This window comes from Macrosteles quadrilineatus, unplaced genomic scaffold, assembly GCF_028750875.1.
Source record: "Macrosteles quadrilineatus isolate MER2022 unplaced genomic scaffold, UCM_ALF_1.0 Scaffold_2__2_contigs__length_208266976, whole genome shotgun sequence".
Lineage (NCBI taxonomy): Eukaryota > Metazoa > Arthropoda > Insecta > Hemiptera > Cicadellidae > Macrosteles > Macrosteles quadrilineatus.
This window is the reverse complement of record NW_026542595.1, coordinates 139,047,977-139,071,169: the sequence shown is the minus strand read 5'-3', so window position 1 is coordinate 139,071,169 and position 23,193 is coordinate 139,047,977. Positions and strand designations below refer to the sequence as shown.

At 31.5% G+C, this 23,193-nt stretch overlaps 2 protein-coding genes across 2 annotated transcripts; both read right to left on the bottom strand.

Moving 5' to 3' along the window:
* Positions 1–9,959: 9,959 nt before the first annotated feature.
* Positions 9,960–13,095, bottom strand: LOC128984961 (peptidoglycan recognition protein 1-like). The gene is made up of 4 exons (XM_054404332.1): positions 12,933–13,095; positions 12,141–12,354; positions 10,991–11,118; positions 9,960–10,075 (listed from the first exon to the last, which is right to left on the bottom strand). The coding sequence occupies exons 1-4, from the start codon at positions 12,955–12,957 to the stop codon at positions 9,960–9,962; spliced, it is 483 nt and encodes a 160-aa protein (XP_054260307.1). The 5' UTR covers positions 12,958–13,095.
* Positions 13,096–13,862: 767 nt separating this feature from the next.
* LOC128984960 (peptidoglycan-recognition protein LB-like) lies at positions 13,863–18,365 on the bottom strand. Its single transcript, XM_054404331.1, has 4 exons — positions 18,252–18,365; positions 16,914–17,145; positions 14,618–14,745; positions 13,863–13,972 (listed from the first exon to the last, which is right to left on the bottom strand). The coding sequence occupies exons 2-4, from the start codon at positions 17,105–17,107 to the stop codon at positions 13,863–13,865; spliced, it is 432 nt and encodes a 143-aa protein (XP_054260306.1). The 5' UTR covers positions 17,108–17,145; positions 18,252–18,365.
* Between the last annotated feature and the right edge of the window lie 4,828 nt (positions 18,366–23,193).

Genomic DNA, 23,193 nt, shown 5'->3' with positions numbered 1-23,193 from the left:
ACTGCAAACTTATCAATCAATCAATATTTTTATGTAATATGTTTTCCATTTTTTTACTTATCTGTGTTATTATTATTTCAAATTTATTTATTAAAAAAAAAATACTTTAACCTAAGCTAAAACAGGGAATAAATTACAATACATCATTTATTGTTTAACCGCGAGTATTGTTCATTGTTTAGCCACAAAACTGACATCCTTTGTGTCTTGATTGGTTTCATGGTTGGTCGGATTTAATCCAAAAGCTCTCCGTTTATTGATAAATACGCCATTGTTTCATCCAATCGCTGCAACTTTGACTTTTCAATATGTGTTCATTATTTTAATAAAATTCTCTTCAATTGTTATAAATTTAAAAAATAGAGTTATCTAGTAAATAGAAGGTCGACGGTTCGTTCCCTAGAAACTGTTGACTGTTGGAAAACTGGACCTTTAATATAGCCTGTTTATAGCTAAAATTCAACCCGGTGTGATTCGGTACAAAAGGAGTGTACTTTTAGTAAAACATTTATGTTTTGTTTTAATCTTATAAAAGGAAGATTAGGTTTCAATTATGTGGACAAACCACGTTCATAACGATAAGTGGAGGATTTAAGGAACAGTTGCAACTGTATAAGATCACTATGAAAAGTAACGGTTTCCCAGAAAGATTACACAAGACCGTTTTAGGAACGAGTACTTTATTTATTTTTAGCCTATATACATACTTTTAGGGATACATTTAAATAATTTAAAACTAATATCTTCCTGCAGTTATGATATTAAAGCACTGATAATTTAAAGTTTAATATTTATCATTCTCGTACCATAACGAACCATCGTCAGCTTTGTTATATGGCTGCATTTGCTTCGTAAGAATATCAATACAGCGAATCCTACTACATTAAACTAAACCCTCTCAATTACAAAGTGGTTAAACCCTTTAATCATCATATTAATCGAACAAGATTAATTTTAGACTACGGGTTAATTTAAAAAAATGCTTAGTGCTCTGTGCTCCTATATGATGCACCTATGTTTGAATATTTGTTTTTTCTCTTAGACAATCTAATAAATTGTATTTTCAATTAGAAATTTTGTTTTAAAACTGATATTGGACTGTGGATTTGGCTATTACGATTAACCAGGTATTTATTTAATTGACAAATTAAAAAATAAACTAAAAAAATTAATAAGCCACTCTAAATAGCGACAAAGTATTTGAAAACCTATTTCAGCTATCTATACACAAGCGCATGTGCCACGGGTGAACAGTGTTTATAATTTTCATACAGTTAAAAAAAAATAACTGAAATCAAGTATTTTACCCTCTATAATTCATTACCATTGCTAGTCATAAGTTGTTGGTTAGTAGTGCATGATACAAGTTAGTGGATATAAATAAATTTTAACAAGCACTATTTTAATCAAACTATTTTAAATAACTGTTACAGTTACAGTCACCTTTATCTTTTAAAATAAATAAAAATAGCAAGTGTAAGATTTTGAAGGGGCCAATGAGAAGGCCAGGACATGAATGTTGACCAGAAAGTCGATAAGCAATAAATCACATCCTCCATCAACGTAAAGTGTTGTGCTTGTCACTCCTTCTCCATTGATATTGTGGCAAACATATTGTAGTAAATATATTGTGGCAAACACATTGTAGTAAATATATTGTGGCAAACATATTGTAGTAAATATATTGTGGCAAACATATTGTAGTAAATATATTGTGGCAAACATATTGTAGTAAATATATTGTGGCAAACATATTGTAGTAAATGTATTGTGGCAGACATATTGTAGTAAATATATTGTGGCAAACATATTGTAGTAAATGTATTGTGGCAAACATATTGTAGTAAATGTATTGTGGCAGACATATTGTAGTAAATATATTGTGGCAAACATATTGTAGTAAATGTATTGTGGCAGACATATTGTAGTAAATATATTGTGGCAAACATATTGTAGTAAATATATTGTGGCAAACATATTGTAGTAAATATATTGTGGCAAACATATTGTAGTAAATATATTGTGGCAAACATATTGTAGTAAATATATTGTGGCAAACACATTGTAGTAAATATATTGTGGCAAACATATTGTAGTAAATATATTGTGGCAAACATATTGTAGTAAATATATTGTGGCAAACATATTGTTCTTAAATTATTGTGGACGGACTCATCAGTTTTGATGTTTATTTGTTTTCACGTCCAGTGCCTTTGGATGACTGAAATCTGTCATCGCATGCTGATTGGTTCAATGCTATGTCCAATACGACTAATCCATCTTTCAGGATTAGAAGTGTGCTCTGTTGTTTCGACTTTATTTTAGTCTCTTCAGTCATGGATAGGTCCGAAGACCACCATGAGACAACAGTAAATGTGATTTGCGTGGAACGTGTTCATTACGAGATTCCAGCATTCACTGGGCAGTACGAGCGTTCGACTCGCTTTTACAAACTCTGTGTGACAGTGGAAGAATTTAGCAATCCACAATGTCAAGAGTGCCCTACTTTTCAAGATTTCACAGAGACTATGTATATTATTAATTATACCTCAATTAAGTTTAAAATGACTTTGATTAGTCATATCGAAATTCAGAAATGTCTACTAGAGACAGCTGAAATTGGGTTCCAGATTCCAGGAACCAATCAGCATGCGATGACAGATTTCAGTCATCCAAAGGCACTGGACGTGAAAACAAATAAACATCAAAACCAAACATATTGTAGTAAATATATTGTGGCAAACATATTGTAGTAAATATATTGTGGCAAACACATTGTAGTAAATATATTGTGGAAAACATATTGTAGTAAATATATTGTGGCAAACATATTGTAGTAAATATATTGTGGCAAACATATTGTAGTAAATATATTGTGGCAAACATATTGTAGTAAATATATTGTGGCAAACATATTGTAGTAAATATATTGTGGCAAACATATAGTAGTAAATATATTGTGGCGAACATATAGTAGTAAATATATTGTGGCGAACATATTGTAGTAAATATATTGTGGCAAACATATTGTAGTAAATATATTGTGGCAAACATATTGTAGTAAATATATTGTGGCAAACATATTGTAGTAAATATATTGTGGCAAACATATTGTAGTAAATATATTGTGGCAAACATATTGTAGTAAATATATTGTGGCAAACACATTGTAGTAAATATATTGTGGCAAACATATTGTAGTAAATATATTGTGGCAAACACATTGTAGTAAATATATTGTGGAAAACATATAGTAGTAAATATATTGTGGCGAACATATTGTAGTAAATATATTGTGGCAAACATATTGTAGTAAATATATTGTGTAAAACATATTGTGGCAGACATATTGCAGTAAATATATTGTGGCAAACACATTGTAGTAAATATATTGTGTAAAACATATTGTGGCAGACATATTGTAGTAAATATATTGTGGCAAACACATTGTAGTAAATATATTGTGTAAAACATATTGTGGCAGACATATTGTAGTAAATATATTGTGGCAAACATATTGTAGTAAATATATTGTGGAACACATATTGTAGTAAATATACCGTGGTAAACATATTGTAATATTATATGTTGTGGCAAACATATGGTAGTAAATATATTGTGGAACACATATTGTAGTAAATATATTGTGGAACACATATTGTAGTAAATATATTGTGTAAAACTTATTGTAGTAAATATATTGTGGAAAACACATTGTAGTAAATATATTGTGGCAGAAATATTGTAATAAATATATTGTGGAAAACATATTGTAGTAAATATAATGTGGAAAACATATTGTAGTAAATATATTGTGGCAAACATAGTGTAGTAAATGTATTGTGGAAAACATATTGTAGTAAATATATTGTGGCAAAAGTTTTGTAGTAATGATATTGTGGCGAACACATTGTAGTAAATATATTGTGGAAAATATATTGTAGTAAATATATTGTGGCAAAAGTTTTGTAGTAATGTTATTGTGGCGAACATATTGTAGTAAATATACTGTGGAAAACATATTGTAGTAAATATATTGTGGCAAGCACATTGTAATAAATATAGTGTGGAAAACATATTGTAGTAAATATATTGTGGCAGACAAATTGTAGTAAATATACTGTGGAAAACATATTGTAGTAAGTATATTTTGGCAAACATATCTTAGTAAATATATTGTGGAAACACATTGTAGTAAGATTATAGTTTGGAAAACATATTTAAGTCAATATAGTGTGACAATGATATCGTTTTAAACATATTGAGCTGACGTATTTTGAAGCACACCAATGAGTGTATTCATCATACATCGTGTGGAAGAAATAGTATGGCAAACCTCATATGGTAAACGTATTCTGACAGACGTGTTGTGTCAATTAATATAAAATTGGTCTCTGCTGATTTTATAAACAGCTGTTATTGGGTCCTTTCAGTACTGTGCAAATAAAACCATAAAAAATAGTTTTTGGTTTTATATTTACGTACAATTTTTTTAACAAATTTCTTGACATTTTGTTATTATCTTGGAGATTATTTTTTTAACCAGGTGATTCAAAAATATTTCCAAGATATGTAAATATTTCATTTCAGCTCGATAGTTCAAAATTTTATTTGACAGTTGCACTTACAAAATCCAGTGAAGTTTCGCAATATATCCTTATTATCCTCATTACTATTCTTTGATTTATTCAACTTGTATTCACAAATTAGAGTCCAGAATATACCTAATCCATACTAACATATATTTAACATCAATAATGATAATGGTTGGCTACAAAACTGGCGTTCTTTGTGGTATTGATTGGATTTGTGGTTGACCGAGTTCACTCTGAAAGCTCCCAGTTTATTGATATACATGTTATTGTTTTTAACAATCGTTGTAATTTGGAGTTTTATATATTTTTTTATCATTGTATTAAATTGTTAGTTTGTATTTTTCTGTTATTGCTTTAATCGATTTTATGGATCATATGTAGTACTTTAAACCTCTTTTGTAGAGATTAGTATTGGTAACGTTTTACCTTTGTACATTCCAAATCTTAATTTACAAAAATGCAGCACTGAAAGCTGAAACACATAGAGATTCGCAAAAGACGGTCTGACTTCAACAGGTAGTTTCGAATATAAATTGCATTTTGAAAAGCTTGTGAACTTCTAGACTCGATACTAGTATCAATAACGTATTAGCAAATGGCTGTTGTAAAATTATTTATACTACTTTATGAAACTCCGAATTTTTAGGTCAATTTTGAATCATGTAAATAATTAACGTAAAAATAGTTAGACTGATGATGAGTTTAATACATTGTGAAACTGTGATTTTTTATTTGCAATGACAATAAAGTTTCTGATTCTAATGTGTTTTTATTTTTGTACCTTTTGATAAATTTATCATGCGCAGTATTCGTTTCGACTCAATAACAAAAGGTAATCATTTTATGTTTAGACGCAGGCCTATGTAGATCATAGACATCGAATCTTGAATAAAAAGAAACACCTCATTGAAATAACTGTCAAGAGCTTTCAGTAGCCAAAGTTAGGAATTAAACCTTTGCAGTTTTACCTTTTGATATTCATTTACCAATATATTACCATTCACTTGATATTACTTTAAACCATTTATTCAATTTTATGCAACAAAATAACGTAATTTTAGTACAGCTTGTAAACATTAGGCCTAGTATTCAAACAAATGGATTATGTGACCATTATCAACAAGGTATATATTTCAATGGTACTAGAAAGTATTGCGTGATATTTAAAATGCCATTTTAATTTCAGTGGAAAAACATTTTCACTTACAATATTACAATTTATTCGTACTGTGCTGACAAAACATGTGAACTCAAGGTAGATACTACTTTATATTGCAATACTGCTCACAAAATGTGAAGAGGAATCTACAAGGTAGAATGAAAAGACGAGGAAATAAATCGCTCTCTGGAAAAGCCGATATTTAGTGATAAATCAAACGCTCCTTTAGGCCTAGAGTATACGGCTTGTCATTCTACCTTTATTGATATGCTTTGGTAACAAAGTGTGGGTTATTGATAGGTTTTAGTAATACGACCAGTAATAATGTTATAGATGTTTAGTTATTCAAGCTAGTAATTTATTTGACGCGTTAGTCAATAATATACTATGTGATATACAAAACTACATAGTGTATTATGTTTACTTATACTATGTAATAATGGGAGCTGTAGTGACATACTAGATAATATGTTTGATAATAGAAGCTGTGACAATTTGACCTATATTATTTAGATGTGCAAATGTGACACTGATCATAATATGATTTGATAATACAATATGTAGAGGTGATATTGATAAATTTTGTTCAAGCTCTGAAAATGTTGATCTATTCTAAGAATTCAAATACATTAACTTAAGACCTGTAAAAATATATTTATGTTATAAGTTTTGGTAATAGAAACCATAATGATGTTGTGTTGATGAGGTTTGTGTAAATATTTATACAATTAGGTTATACTTTACTTTTACATTCAATATCAGAGATTTTTTAGTACGAAGTAGTTTTTTTCATTGCAAAGAAGACTCTACCCACACAGATGGACAGTCTTTCTGGTGATAATGGCTATGATATTGTTTTGTTTACAGCTACTGTACAATATTTTTGTTCTTGTATTCATTTTAGATAATAAGTTACCTTATCTTCTCGTCTATATAATATTTTAAAACATTTGACATAAACTTTGTCAAAAAGTTTAAATCAATATTCTTATCTTTATTTAAGAACTGTACGGTAATTACTGGAAACATTTAAATTTTTTCTTTAATACATGATCTGGCAACTTAATTGATATATTATTGTACAGATTATTTCTATAGTACTAAAATTATGTATTACTACAAGAGTTGACGTTGTATTGATTTTATTTCTCTTTCTATGTGTTTTAGTGATTCCATAGTTTCTTTGTGTATGCTAGGATAGACAAAGATTGATTCACTTTTTTTGGAAAGGTTCTAATGCACTACAAACATTAGATTTTACCATCGAAGTTTTGGTAGTTTGAATAAAATTGACTCTATTGCAAAAATCGGAAACACAGCCAGAAGATATATATTAAATGATATATTTACCCATATAATTAATTTATATCAAACATGCAACAAAGTCACACCTCAATGTTTTACAGTGCGACATAACCTTAATTAAAGTGAAGCATGACAAACAAGCTCGCTAATTAGTTTACGGTAAATATATGGCTGGGTATCTATTGGTAATCATTGGCGTTTGTAGTGATTAATTGGATACTATTATTGTACAAGCCTGGATCAGTTTACAAACAAACTGTTAGTGATACATCACTACACGATGACAAATGTTAGGCTGAATGCAAACAAACCTAATTAAATTTATTTGATATCGAATTCATGAAACATATTTAAAATAAATATTTTTCTTGAGTTTTTGTGTAATTAAATTTAAATATTTTCCCTCAAAACCTCATCCCCTACCTCAATCTTGCAATATGTACTTTTTGAAATTGTTTAATCGTTTGAAATTTTTTTTACCTACTCGCTGATAAAAAATAAAATCTTCTAACTATAAATTTATCTCCTAATTTTATATGTTCTTTGTATTTATACACGCCGTTGGCTTTTTGATAGAAGATGGTTCAAACGTCGATCCTGTTTCTTGTTATCGTTGACTGTTTTTTAATTAACACCATTATTGATATTTTAGTGATACAACTCAGACTATTTCTCTAAATTAATGATTTCTGGGTCCGAATTCAATCTCACTTGTAATCAAACTTGTAGAGAGAACAAGTAAAATTGTAATCATTGATTCTAACTTCCACTAATCAGTTGTTCAGACCAATTAAATTTTTGAGTGGTGCAATTATTGTTGGGTACAATGTTTCAAAACCACTGTCAGTGGCCATGAGAGGTTATAAACGAAAACACCTCTCTTTGAAGTTATGAGTAGTGATTTTTAGTATTTAAAACACTTTCGTAGGTAAAGTAGTGTGCGCAACTCGCGTAAATAGTTCGACACGAGTAGAAAATTTAAGGTATAAGCTAAACTACTTTTACACTACTACTATACACCATTATCATACAGTGCCAACGAAGATAATATTTTGTTTTCCAATGCACAAACTGTTTCGTTGTTTTATTTCCAATTATCACCCTGTATGATTATTAGTAACAAGAAAAGCCTATGAAAACCTTATGTGAAATACTGCCTACACTTTTGTGTGAGTTAAGTTTTAATAAGTTTTAAACTAAATAAGTATTCGAACCATATGAATTCAAATAAGATACCTCGAAGTACCTCGCAAGACATGAAGATGGTATTTTCTCAAGCGTGATGTAGAAGATACGTAATGAGCTCGTAAGTTGAGAGACGTTTGATTTACTTCAAAGTATCGCCTTTTTGCAGCGTGATTTATAAACTTTCCAACTCTTCGAGATTATGTTTTCTGTAGCTTGTTTTCATTTACATTTTATAATAGTAGTTAAAACTTGGTTATACCTATTTAATAAATTTAATCCATATCAATCATCTAAGTACTATAAGAAAAGGTTTAGGTGTTTCATTGAAATTTATCGTTATCATTTTTCAAGAGCATTTTGGGTGAAATGAATTATTATTATGTTGAGATGGGGACGCTAGATCCGTATTTTTATCCAAATGGGTGTAGACTGAAGTGAAATGCCTTGTGTAGCTTTGTTACTGATAAGATCAGCTGATTCATTTGCCAGAATTGATAAGTACATACATTATTCAACCCCTTTCTTCATTTATCATCATCATGTATCACTTGGCAACAATTTGACGATTTGACGATATGTGGTGTCCGTGAGATTCTATTCACTAGAGTGTTCTATTCACTACATTTTATCATAAAGATATACAGGCAATATTAGATTAGGTTATATCGGATTTACTAGTCATTGGTTAGGCTTAGACAAGGATATTCAGGCATAAAACAAACGTTTAAGAATATTTGTATAGTACATACATAAATAACACATTTGTAATGTTAAGCTACCATCAGATTGTTGATTATGTTAATGGATTACCACTAATCAGGGCAATGCGGTCAACCAAACTTGATTGGCACATAGCACTATTGATTAATTGATGCGTTGCTAATAATGTACCACTGTAATACACAAGTCGGCAGAAATTTTAATTTTGCATTTGTTCAACGTATAAATGTATAATTATAACCAATATATGCGGATATAATATGTTATGGGCTTTAGGGCTTTCTAAATTAGTAGAATGTTGCACTTTTGATCATGAGAAAATAAAACAACAATTTTATTTGCTTTTAATTGTACTCTATTTCCCTTGATCAAGGGTGTTTAGTAAATTATAAGGCAGAAGTAAGTCAGATTTGCCCCATTTCACAAATAAAAATCGTAAAATTCACAGCTATTTCTTACTTGATCTGTTTGATCATTCGATATGGAATTAAAAATTCTAAATAAAAGTGTTCTTGACATTTTTTCATCAAATGAGCCATTTATGAGTAGTTAAAATTTAAGAAATTAGTAAGAAAATGTTTATGTTTAAAAAACAAAATGGCAGATATCTGGTTAACGAAGTGGTTTTGGAAAAAGTTTTATTCTTGATTTTCTCTTTGTTTTGGCTCAAGGAATCAGTACGTAAATTATATCCCCACCTTTTTTAAACACCCTGTATAATAGAGTATTTTTAATATTTGTTATGACTTGATGAACACCTTAAATTAACTTCAAATTACTTACAGTAATTTGGCTTAAAAAGGTATTATATTAACAATTCTGTAGGACGAATGATCGTAGAAAAATAATGCAATTGAACACCAATTTCATTCTTAATATCTGGACAAAGACACAGTATTTGATACGCTTCACATACATTAATTCTACAAGTATACTGCTTGATTAGCAGCCACAAAGATTCGTAAATAAAAAAAACTCCTCGCTCGATAGTTTCATTCATCCATTCGATAGGTGACAAAATCGTGCCTTTTGGTGATAACGTTTCTTGCAACGCCGTAGCTTATCAACTTCAAGACAGATGTGACCATCTTCTGGCTGGGCTGTTCCACTGAAAGTACATGTACAAGTGATTATTTCAGACTTTTAAAGACTACTCGTAAAGGAAATTTTTAGTTTATTAACCCATCAAATGAAACACATTGGTTCAAAACCCGTTTTGCAATAAAATTGTCCTTGCTAAATGTAGAACTTAATCAAATCAAATCCATTTATTGCCATCAACATTATAAATTAAATTAAATTGTTCATCCAAATCGAATTTGGTTTTATACTTCAATTATTAAAATACGTTCTTTAAACACAAGAGAGTGATTTTAAAAAGGACATTTTGTCACATCAATACGTAGATTAAAACCAATTCCGCCTTAAATTTTAATATACTGTTAAATTCAGGACAGGCGTTTGTACTTCCATAATGTGGCTGCAATTGCGTCATCTTCAAGAGTCCTTGGAGGTTAGCGGCCATCTTGGATAATTTCAAACAGCTGCTGAAGACCCCTCTACGTGGGTTATTTATCGTCCAAAAATATTTTTTCGAACACCAAATTGAATATAATTTAAATATCTAGTTAACTGTGAGATTAGAAAAGTTCTTTATAGTTTTGAAGTGTTCTCCAATGGAGTCCATGACACTAACGGCCATCTTGGATTCGCCCGCCATAAGAGCAATGTTAATTTCGTTAGTTTCAAACAGCCACTGAATAGTTATTTACCATCCCAAAATATTTTTTCCAAACACCAGAGTGATTGTAATTAAAATACCTAGTAAACTGTGGGATTAGAAAATGTCTTTGTGGTTTCTTGATTGTTTTACCAGTTAGAACGTCTAGCCAACAAAGAACTCCTGTTCTTAGCTCTTAGGATGAAGCCGGTGTGCGAAATAACTCCTCTAATACTTGATACTCTAATACTCTCCTCTAATACTTGTAAAGGTTAACATAGAAAATGATAACTCCCTACTTACACGAGTAATCTCCCACAAAAGCTATAGTGATACACTTGCTGGTGAGCGGAGTGTATTTAGTAGGCACTGGAGTAGTCGTGTACCACCCCCTACCCTCGTATATACTGCCACCGTCATCGATCATGAAACTAATAAATTAAAATATGATTAATAACAATAATGAGTGTTCTAAAGAAATTCAGTAATCAATAGAATCATAGATACTGTATTTCCCTAATTCTTGCCTCCTTCTATATTAAGATCGCATAAAGAGATCTGGGAAAGAAGGTCAATAAACGGTACAGTTTTACAAATTTGTTTCGGTGCCCAGTTTTCCATTTTGTTATGTGTTTTATTAAAGGGCAGGGATATGACTAAACTTTTAAACATGTTTAACAACCCTTTATTTGAATAGGAAAAAAACATGAAGGCAACTTTTAGATTTATCTTATAAAGATGAAAATAATACACAATTTTCGTTTTGGATTTTGCTATTTTAAGGAATTTTGCTGTATGGCAAAAATACAGTCCGTTATACTGGCCAAACATATTTGACCTTCGCTCATTTTCTACTTTACTTACACTCTTTAAGCTTGAGTTTGTCTTTAATAGAATGCTCTAGTAATTAAACGGACTATTATGAACATTTACTGTATCATCTATCAATACCATAGAGTAAAACCCATAGGTTTAACACTCTCACTACCGAGTGGTGATAGATCATACAAGAAAGTGGGAGGACTGGGGGAAGGTGTTAAAATTAATTTACAAAAAGTAAAAAAATATACGTCTAATTGAATACACGTCTTGAATCATACATTTACACTTATCAAAAATCAAATCGAATCGTAAAGAATACGTAAATCCGGGAAAGAATACTTGTATACCTTCCTTCAGGAATAAGTGTTTGAGCCGGGACATATTTTTGGTTTGACAATTAATTACTACAGAAACCAATCAAAATCGTTCACCTGTATCTTTAATGTGTGGGTATTTACAGTATGGTGTGTGGCTTATATATAAGTGTAATGGTATAATACAGTAGTCCAGAAAATATGTGTGTACCGTACTCGTATAGTAATCCCACTCGTTCGGTAAACACATTTTTCGGACAAGTAACGTAAACTTGTTTAGGAGTTATTAGACATTTTTACCAACAAAACGTTCTTACTTGTACTTAATATCGTCCATTTCCTTTCTCAAGTGCCGTTTCTGTATGTTCAACAATACATCCTTGCAATCTGCTTTGCCGTAACATTTATGTTTTCCTGAGTAGTATAACAACACCACGTTTGACACAGGGATCCTGAGTCTAACGGTTCCTTTGGGAGGAACTGCCCCCCAGAATGTTCGTGGTACTATTTCATCCTCCCCCTGAATTCTGTCTAAAACAAAATATATTTATTTTGTATTCACTGAAGGCATTTCTATGACTGGCTCTAAAGGATTTTCTGTGGATTTTACACACAAAATGTACTTAAAAGCTTAAAAAATGACACTCTAAAAAGTGATGGAGGGATACATAAAGAAAGAAAACCTTGTATCGTAACAATTAATAAGAAGGGTGTCTTGTATTTACACTAAAAATCTCTATAGTCTGATTAACCTCATTTGATTCCTTAATGTAAATGCTTTGCATAGACTTCAAGAGTTCTTGCTTGTGGTCGGGTCAAATCAGATTTGTCATAAGCCATACTCATAAGCATTTTACCGTGATTTAAATTCATATTAGTTTCTAAAAACGTCAAAGTATGTAGTCATATTGATGTCAAATTATTATGTGTCATGCTATTTACATAACACAGCATCCAGTCTATGTAGAAGATGAATAGTTCACTTAAAAGCATAAAGTAATTTTTAAATGTCAAAATTGTTTATCAGTTCATGTAATAAATTTCTGTAAACTCAGTCGCCGATGATCCAGAAAACCTTTGAAAACAAATTGAAACTCTACTATACTTACCAATATCAACAAATGTAAGAAGCATGAGTCCTTTTACCAGTTTTCAATTTTAATCATCTTGATCCAATGTCATTCATGTATATTTTTTATTAAAACGCAATTTCTATGGAATTAACTATCAAGTCATAGTTGAATGTATTCACACATATCACACCACTACAAAACACTTTCATTTCATCAATGAGTAACCCTTATCAATGAGTTGTAAATGTTAACAGTAGATAGTTAGATATTACTTTATCTTCATTTAATCCTACAACGGCACTAATATTACTAAGGTCTGTTTGCTCAGTTTCCAAATTTATGACCACAATATGGCTTCGAGTGATTCTTTCTTGATCATAAACATGGTTTTAACACAAACTATTGTTTATAAAAGAATTACATATCAAGCTTGTGGTGCCATTTACCGGCCATGAGTGTTCCTAACTATATTTGTCCAAAAGAAACTGGTCAGCTGCATTTTAAAATGTTAAACGTTCAAAAGGGGGTGATCACCACAGGAATAGGGTACAGGATAAATTAAAAAAAATACCTATTTCATTTCTGCAAATTCATAACTTTGTACATCACCAACAACGTTTTGCTACCCTTTTTGAACTTCGAGTTTATGACCGCCAAGAAATGTCTTGACGAAATGAATCCAAATCTATAACTACAACAATTTACAAAATGTATATGTTACCAACTTTATAACTACAGTAATTGTCTTGTAGATACAAGTATAACATTAATTGTTATTTCTTTGTACTTTTCAAAATACGATGAAAATACACTCACCTTATTAACAGGGTATATATAATAAGAAAGTATAAATGAACTTTCTATCGTGTGTCTTACTCCAGATAAACACTATTTCACATACACAGTTATAGGTAGTATACAAGTAAACTAGTGTTGACGTTTCATTTACTTGATATACAATATGGTTTATAATCTACATAGAGCAAAATCAAAATATTGTTTGATGAAGGTAGTGTGGATCCCGAATGCTAATAGTTTAATAGCGCCAGCCCACATCAGGAAGTTTGGCTGCGTATCTGTAACAAAATGGGTGTAGCAGAAATTAAATATTATTTACCTTAATTTTTCGATACAAAATAAGTAAAAATATTAAATATTAGATCCAATGTAACGATCCAATTATTGAAACAAATGTGATTCAAATGTTTTTAGGAGATAACAGAATGTGTAAAATAAAAGCTGCTTGAAGGCACACCATAAACGTTTCGCATATGAGTGTGCATTGGTTCACTTTAAACAGTCTACTTAAATTCAAGGTGACTCTAAACGTATTAAAATATGAACATTCTGGATCCTAGACGTTTTGCTATCAATTAAAAGCCTTTCAATCAGGCGTCACACTGCTATGTATGTGTAGTCTCTTGACACGTTTTTATTCTTGAATGTGTTTAATGATACTGACTGACAAAAGGTAGATTTAAAATGTTGACAACTTTCCTTCACATAAAGACCTCTAAATATTGTGCTGGTCTATTGGTAGAGCACGGGGCTTTGGTGCCTGAGAACCCGGCCAATCCCGCCAATCACCAATGGATTTATATGTGTGATAATGCCGCAACCCTCTAGGCCTATCCTGAAGTAATGTGTAAAACAGTTCCGGGTTAGAACTAGCATCCTAAAATGTACAGATGGAACATACAAATAAAACTTCAGTACATTACCTCTAAAATCTCCTATGAACCCAATGCTAATACTTTTGTCGTCCAAAGGGAAGAATTTCGTCGGGGCTACCGGCATCACATGAAACCCCCTGCCTTCATAGACCGTGCCTTTATTGTCAACCAAGAAACTGCAACAGAAGATACAATTCAAATATGAAACTTCAACACACCTAACCCCATGCAACTGAACACACTTAAACTATTGAATTGATGGCATTAAGATAGATTTCCCATAACCTCGATTATCGATTATTATTATCAACGGTTGGTTATCCTCATTGGTGGTTCCAAAGGGGGTGGCTATAGAGGCTACCCCCCCCCCTAAACTGGAGACTAGAAAAATATGTAAACACACATTTGATTTTATTCTAAATACGAAACGAGGGTTTTAGACATAGTTCTAGACGATAAAAGGGCTTTAGAATGCCAACAAAATGCTTTTAAAATACTAAATTTTGTGGGGGAAGACCCCAGGACCCCCTTCTTTCTTGGGGCCTTTGACCTGGTCCTAGAACCACAACTGATAACCACTTCCACACTTAAATATTCTTAATCAATTTTGTGTTCACTTTTCTTTAATTGAAATTAAAAACACACAAAAAAAATTTATTTTTAGATGGACAACCTTTTGTGTACAAAGCTTTTTCCTCTATCTCTAATAACAAAGCCACGGTAGCCAAAAATATAGAACTATTTTTCAAATATTGCATATTTTTCCATTTTACAATATGGCATCCGTCCCGTAGCACAGCTTCAATTTTAGGGGACTTTTAGTATGTTTAAGGAAGGTACACCCAACATCTGTACCAAATTCCTTGCTTGTGCTAATTTTTTGGGTTTATGGAATTTATCGGTTATTTTTACTGTACTATATGGAAATAACACTCTTCCTTCACCTATCGTCGCACTTAGGTGTATCGGGAAATTATAAATCCGATCTAATATAGCAAAACATCTACAATGTTTATATAGTGTGTTCCATATGACTCTAAACAATGGGTGATCAACGTCCATGCCAAATTTAAGAACCCACTTATCCAAAATTTTGTTATAAAATTATCTTACTTATAATGTGAGTCATCAATAGGTAAAGATATGTCCAAACGCATCAATTAAAGTCTGTATATTTAATTTATTACATCAGCTAGTTGCACTATCTAATTTTCTATCTGTCAACAGCATTGATATATGTCCAACAAACTAGGTTAATATAGTGACTCCATCCCTTAGGACACAAATAAATACAAATTTCTCATTTACTTTACAGCATAGCCAACAATAAACAACAATTAGTCTTATAATTATTAGATATTTATTTTGAGCTGTTTAAAATCAAAGTACCGTGTGAATTTTAAATTTTATGTTTAACATTTTTTGTCAATAAGTAATTTTCTTGCGTTGTCAATTTGGCAAATTAGTCTTGAGTTGTTCAGTAAACATGTTTTGTGATAGAGCTTTAAAAAATTATCATTCGCTTGGTCCACAAAATGTGAGTTCTCTGTGTTAGATTGATGTGCAAAGTAAGCTTTTGACTATAATCATTAGTATTTGAGTAAATACTACCTCCCACAGCCGTGTTAAGGTTATAGCAAGTTCTAAAATAAAAATGGAAGTATTTGAATTGACCCACTGACTGAATCTGCTAGTGTTAACTAATATGCATCGCATAAGTGTCTACAAAGTTCATAAAAGAGGGCTAATTATTGCAAACTAAAGCATAGTTTATGTCATATGTACTTTTATAGTGTCAAACGAAAATCGCACTATAGACTGTAGCACGTTTTGTGAGAGGCTCAATCAACTCTGTTCTACTATACTTGGATTTAAGGAATTGGATACAGCTCATCCATATGTATGATGTGTCTAATGTAGTGTCTCAAAGCATCGGCTTTTAGATAATGAAAAAATCTCATCTACATGGACCATTTGTAACCAATTGTTTATTAAAAAATAAAATGGTCAATGAACCACTTACAGAATGTGCTACTATCTTAAATTCAAACTTCTCCCATCTATTGTTACTTAATTAGTATAAAATATGCTAGAGCTTACAATAAGGTATATATCCTGTTTGTTTTGTTGATAACATGGTGCATTTGAAAGACAGCAGTAATGATAACAATAATAATAACATATAATGTATGTAGACCAGCTCGTCAAATCGGTAGCTAAATTAAAAATCTGTACGTCCATCGTATTTGAAAAATTGCTACAGCACTGGAATGTAAGGTCTATTTCCACATATCGAATACCATAAAACAAACACACTAGACATTCACATGCAAAATATCCCTACTTGTATTTGATGTCTGGTCCTCCCATTTTCTTCATTTCGTGATTCTGCATTTCCTTCAGGACTCTGTAGCATTCCGTGTCCTTCTCACAGCTCACGGACCACGTGTGGTAGACAAATATGACATTCCTAACCGGAAGTGAGAGGTAGAACTTCCGTTTTGGTAGCAACGCTCCCCATTGGTCCCGGTGTTTCATCCGCAACCGTTCCACGTGGATCTCCCAGTCAACATTCTCTGGAAAATTCATCTAAATAGTGTTCATCTAAACAATGAGTTTTGTACGATCTTGTTTTCGATAATTCGTAGTTTTTGCAATGGTTTAGGTTATAACAAAGAGGTAAGGTGTTGGAGAGATATTCTTTGGCAAGTTCTCCGCTCTATTGATACCAATGATTCACTGAGAGGGAGGGAGGTAATAAACGGTCGTGCATTAATTGCGCCAAAGAGTTCCTTAATTGTGCCAAGCTCTCAAAGGGCTCAAAAGATGTTCCTTAGTTGCGCCAAGCCCAAGATGAGTTGCCGGTACAGTAGAAGGAATGCCCGTGTTTACCTAAACCATCCTAAACCTAAACCAGTTTAACCTATCTTAACCTAACCTTTCCTAACCTAACCTAACCTATCCTATTCTAACCTAACCTAACCCAATATAGCCTAACCTACTCAATTATACAGTCAAAAGAGGCCGCCACTTGGTGCAGTTAATGAACGTATCGGATGGCTCCCTGAACTAGTTGGCGCAATTCATGAATATCCGACTAACTAACTCAAGTCAGTTGGCGCAATTAATGCCTGCCCGTCCTTTTCGCATCATTGATATCGAAGATTTGCTGAGAGGAAGGTATTAGTACCGTCTCTAGCAGGTACGTCTTGTAAGACCGGTATGGTAATGGTTTTGTAGATTATGCACTCTTCTTTTGCATGTACTGTGAATTTAAAGTAGCTTATAGAATGGTTAAGTCTGGAAGAATTATTTTCTTGAACATTACAAAGCTCATAGCATTTTTCAGGTTACAACTTCAATTTAAAGTTGATATTTACTTTGGTTGTACAATGTTGGTTGTTAAAAATTAAAACCCTTGACAAAAAAAAAAATCTTTGTTTGTTTACGTCAGCAAATCCAAAAAAAGAAATTAAACATTACTTTCGCATTGTGAACATTCTTTTGCCGTAGTAAACAATGTAATGATGCATTTTCGCAGGTGAAAATGTGCTCACCTAATTTCACCTAAATTTACCTATTTGTACCTTTTTGTACCTACATATATGTATTAGCAAACTAACTAAGAGTGAAATTTTTATATAACATTGATGTTAACCTTATTAATATTTATTTTTCTCACCTTTGTCCCAGGCCCAGGATTACACTCACCCGGTGCAATGTGTCGAAGAAACGGGTTTAGAAGATCAATGCTTTGAAACACTTCCGTGTTCTGGAAAACTTCGGTCATTTTGTCTAAAACTACCCAGACAAACTAACTAGTTATAACGCTTTGGGATAAAGTATAGACTTGTTTTCACATTATGATAACATATCAACCGTGTAATCTTTGAGTAGTGGTTATGTATTTTTGAATCACTGCCGAAAGTTAGTGTCGATATAACGTTTTATTTTTGTTGGAAACCGTATACAGTTTTATACAAATTTCTTAAAAATATGAGCAAATGTTTTGTATTTTTTTCTTGAATTCTACTGAGCGATATTTAAACCTTCCTGAGTCTAAGTAATTAATTACCGATAATCTATTTTTGGGGAAACGGGTTTTTTTGTAACTTATTCATTTAAATTATGAAAACTATTATTATGTAATCCACAAAAATATTCAATTATTATATACTCTTATATATAAACTATTTTACAGCCAAGGGCGGGTGGTCCATATATATCAGAAGTCAATTGTAATCTATTGTAAATAATTGTATTTTTATGGTTATAGCCTAAGGATCACTGATTTATAGAATAAACAGTTGTTTTTAAGTCTCAGACTTCGTCATTCGAATATAAAAATATTAAAATCCTTCAAAATGTATCTCTAAATTGCTATTTAAAATTTAACCGTACTTATGGCTGACTTATCCTTAAAAAAATATCTAGTATTGCCTTGATAAATGTTTGGCCTAAAAAGTGTATATAGAATATGCCTAAAAATGCCCCACACCCAAGTTAATTAATTTATGTAATAACTGATGTACAATTCTATGTATCAGTCTCAGCTTCAGTGGAATAGTTTCAATTTGTTTTTGCCCGGTATGTGTGGAATGTTAAAATGTTTTACCTCTATTTTTTCATCAAATGTATTACACTTTAAGTAAATAAAACAATCAATCCACAAACTTGGTATTGTAACAAAAGAATAAAAAACACACTGCAAAATTTTCCTTTAACGAGGAGAAAATAGTTGTTTGATATCAGCTTAACCAGAACGACGCCCATGCTTTAGAGTTAGAATTTAAAACATGATCAGAATTTTTCTTTTAATATCCAAAGTCAACGATATAATCCACTAATAACACTACTCACGAAACCTGCAATTATTTAAAAGCAGAAACACTTTAATCCAACATAATGAAACACTGCAGTCGCAAGGTAAAAGTTTTAATTTATTCGAGTGTATGAGTTAGTGTAGGTAAAGCAGATTATTTTAGAGATTAATGTAAGTGGTACCGTGGCGTGTTTCAAAGGTAAAGTACATCTTGAATGTCGGAGTTGGATGGAAGTTTCGATAGTCAAGTTTACCGATTTGCATGACATAACAGAACTCCAAACTCAGTTCTACACCCTTTATGGCTCTTAAATTAATTGCTTTTGCGTCAAAGGTAGATTATTTAAGTGGAAATCGTATTAGGAAACTTTAATTAAGCTTTACTACTGACTCTGAGAATGTTATACAGTTGTATCATAAACATGCATTTGAGTGATTTTAACTATGTTTATTGTCGACTAGTTTGGAAAGTCAAATTTTGGAGGGTACACAACCGTATAAAGTCTATAATGTATCAAGATGTATGTAGAAATCATTTCGTGTGAAACTCAGACTGTTAATACAACATGTAAATAAATATGACATTTTTTTGCTCTTTGCAAAAATTGTGTAATTTAGGTACGGTAATGAGGAAGGTTCAAGTGGTATTTAATCAAATAAATCAATATAAAAAACATAATCAGTTTTCAGTAACCGTGTGTGAGTATGATTTTGTGATAGTGTAAATGACATACATGTTAACTATCAAATTACGTAAGAAAAAAAGTCGTGGACGGAGCAAGTTCTCACAAAAAAATATTCAATTCCTGGCAACAAACTAGGCCTAGTTAACACTTTAAGGTTCTAGATGAAAAAAAAAACAAATTGTTAAATTTGTTCTAATTGTTGTTATAAATGTAAGATCGATAAGCGGGGTAAAAAGTCTCTGAGTTTGATGACATTGGGTAAAAATTGGTAATTTGTAAACCAAATTACCAACAAATCGATATAGGCCTAATACAACACAATATTAACAAAAATACGTTTTTGATAGTTTACAAGTACGATTATAATCAAATTCGAGTAATTTATAGAAAACTAATGTATATTTTAACCACCTCATTAATTGGTCATTGATGTTAATTAGTGTCATTAATGAAAAAACTTCTCGATTCTAAACTAGACATATTATTCTTTTTATTCCCTTGCCAAGGGAGTTAGTTCCTTTCATCGCCACCAGGGTTCCTCTGTTAGTTTCCACACAGTCCGTCAGATAGCATCATCTGCTAGGCCGGTCATGGTCACTACGTCTTTGTTTCTTTCATTCCCACGAATATACACTTCTCATTCACCATTGTTGTATAATTGTTGTTTTCCATTTGTCATTAACACGATTGTGCAAAGGAGTTTGCTAATAGGTGGTTTTTTAGGAATAGAAGTTGGGTTTGCACTGGAGGAAATATATTTGGTTTTTGTTTACACACATAGTGAAATTCCTGTATGTATAATTGATAGTGCTAAACATTGGAGTTAATATGAGAATGCGTAGGAAATGAGAGTAAATAAATTTATTTATCATTGCTATCCCCAGTTTACTAACCAGACAAATAAATATTACATATAATATAAACAAACATTATATATAAATATAACACTAGCTTTTCAATACTATTTTTCCAAACCATATCGTTTTTGTAATTTCTTTATAAAGTCATTTACAGAAAAGTTTATTTGTTCATTTTGTACTCCTGCCTGTTTGTTTTTTCATTCCAGTTTAAATAGGTTTTTAAATGTATAAACAATTTACATTTGGACGACAAAATATTTGTCAGAAACATAGTTGTTTTATTTGTTACAGTCTCCAATGAAAGTTTAATTACACAATAACATTTAAATTCCATGTTGTTGGCCACTGGATTACTATAAATGACTATAATAGTGTGGTATAATTTGACGAGGTAATTATATTATGATATTATAGTCAATAACATAATAAAAACAAAAGTATAAAAACACATTTGGCGTTACGGGTTTGAACAAAATTAATTTACCTTAATTATATACAAACAATTATACTACTCGTAGCTTCACCCTTATCATTATTAAATATTATAATTAATCGTACATATTTATAATACTAAGCCCCATGTTATGTAGTAAATAAATTACAGTATGAAATAAATAAACAGTCCGAATTGAATATTATTTGATAGCGAATAAAATATTATTCATGACTCTTGTTAATATTTATCAAGGCGTGAGAGTTGGGAATTCATATTTTATTCCAACTGAAGACTGAAATGTTAAGATGGTACAGCAGAGGCGGGATATAATGGTGTTATTAGTAAGAAAGAGTTTTAACAAGCACTGCTTTGTAGCGTGATCTCCGCGTCTCTCGATGTTAAACTGAATATTTTCACATTTTATTTTAATGAATATTATTAATTATGAAACAACACATTTATAGAATTATCTCAAAAGCCTTTAATTATATTTGAAAATGTTAGTGAACTACTATTACATTTATATTAGGAAAAAACTGATTAGGAACTACAATAAAATTCTTGTACATAACTTAATTGAAACTTATATAACACTTCGTTATAAAATAAAAAAAAAGTATGAGCTAGTTTCAATAGTGGATTAGAAACTAAAGTAGTTTTTATTTATTTTACTTATTACTTTTTCACAACTTTTTAATTTCTATGCCTATTTTAAGTAAGAGTAGGCCGTTCATTTAGTAAGGATCAAGAATATTGTCTAAAAAGAGTTAGGAGCAGATCCTTAAAATATTTTTTCTTCATTTGAACATGTTCTCTTCAAATCACAATCTGCCTCGGTCTTCCATAGGAGTTTACTCAGCTTTGCAAACGCAAGGTAAAAATCTCTATCATAAAACAATTGTTTATATTGGCAGTTTGAGCCAAAGGATGCCAAGTCACGGCATATCCCGTGCTGCCTTCTTATCGTATAAACAATGGCTACTTAAACCCAACAAGACTGCTCAGGCTTTTTAGCATAATTTACATTATCACTAAACAGTTTTTGTTAAGTTGATAACATCTATTTGTCTGGTACTTTGCCATTTTGACCAAATCGTGCTTGAGATATGTAAATTCCTTACAGTGTTTTGCATTTTTCAGTAAAATAATTACCTCCTATAAGCGAGTTGAATTTGTGATATTGTCATTATAATGTTTAGTAATAAGAGTTTTTCAACACAAAATACAAAGTGCATCCCGTAGGTCTCAATAGCATTAATTTTTCTAATTCATCCTTAATATACCCAATATTCACTCCTTTTGGAGCGAGCTGGTCTAGTGGTAGAGTGCGGGGCTTCAGAGAGTGAAGTCCCGGGTTCAAATTCCGTCAAACACCAATTCGTTTTATCTTTGACACCGACTCTGCCCTCTAGGACTAGTCTTAAGTAATGTGTAAGAACAGTTTTTAAATCCTGGAATGTGAAGGTGGAGAAATATATGTGGGTCAATTAATTATGAAAAGAACGTGACATTGAACATGACACTCCGACTAGAGACACAGGATTCAAAAAACGAACCAAATTTCAACCATGTATACATATCCGACAAAACATTCATTGAAAGGTCGAATTACTGAAATCACCTGACTATTCATAATCGGATTATCGAAAGTCCACTATTCTTTCCGGTCCAAAACTTATCCCATGGGATAAAAATGCCTCAAGCAACACCGCCGCGTGGTAAGACAAGTAGGTCTGGTTGCCTAATGTATTGCACTGTGTCGGTTGCGTACTTCTGTCCAGCACAATACCCTCCATTAGCTGCTAACAGCTCAATTACCT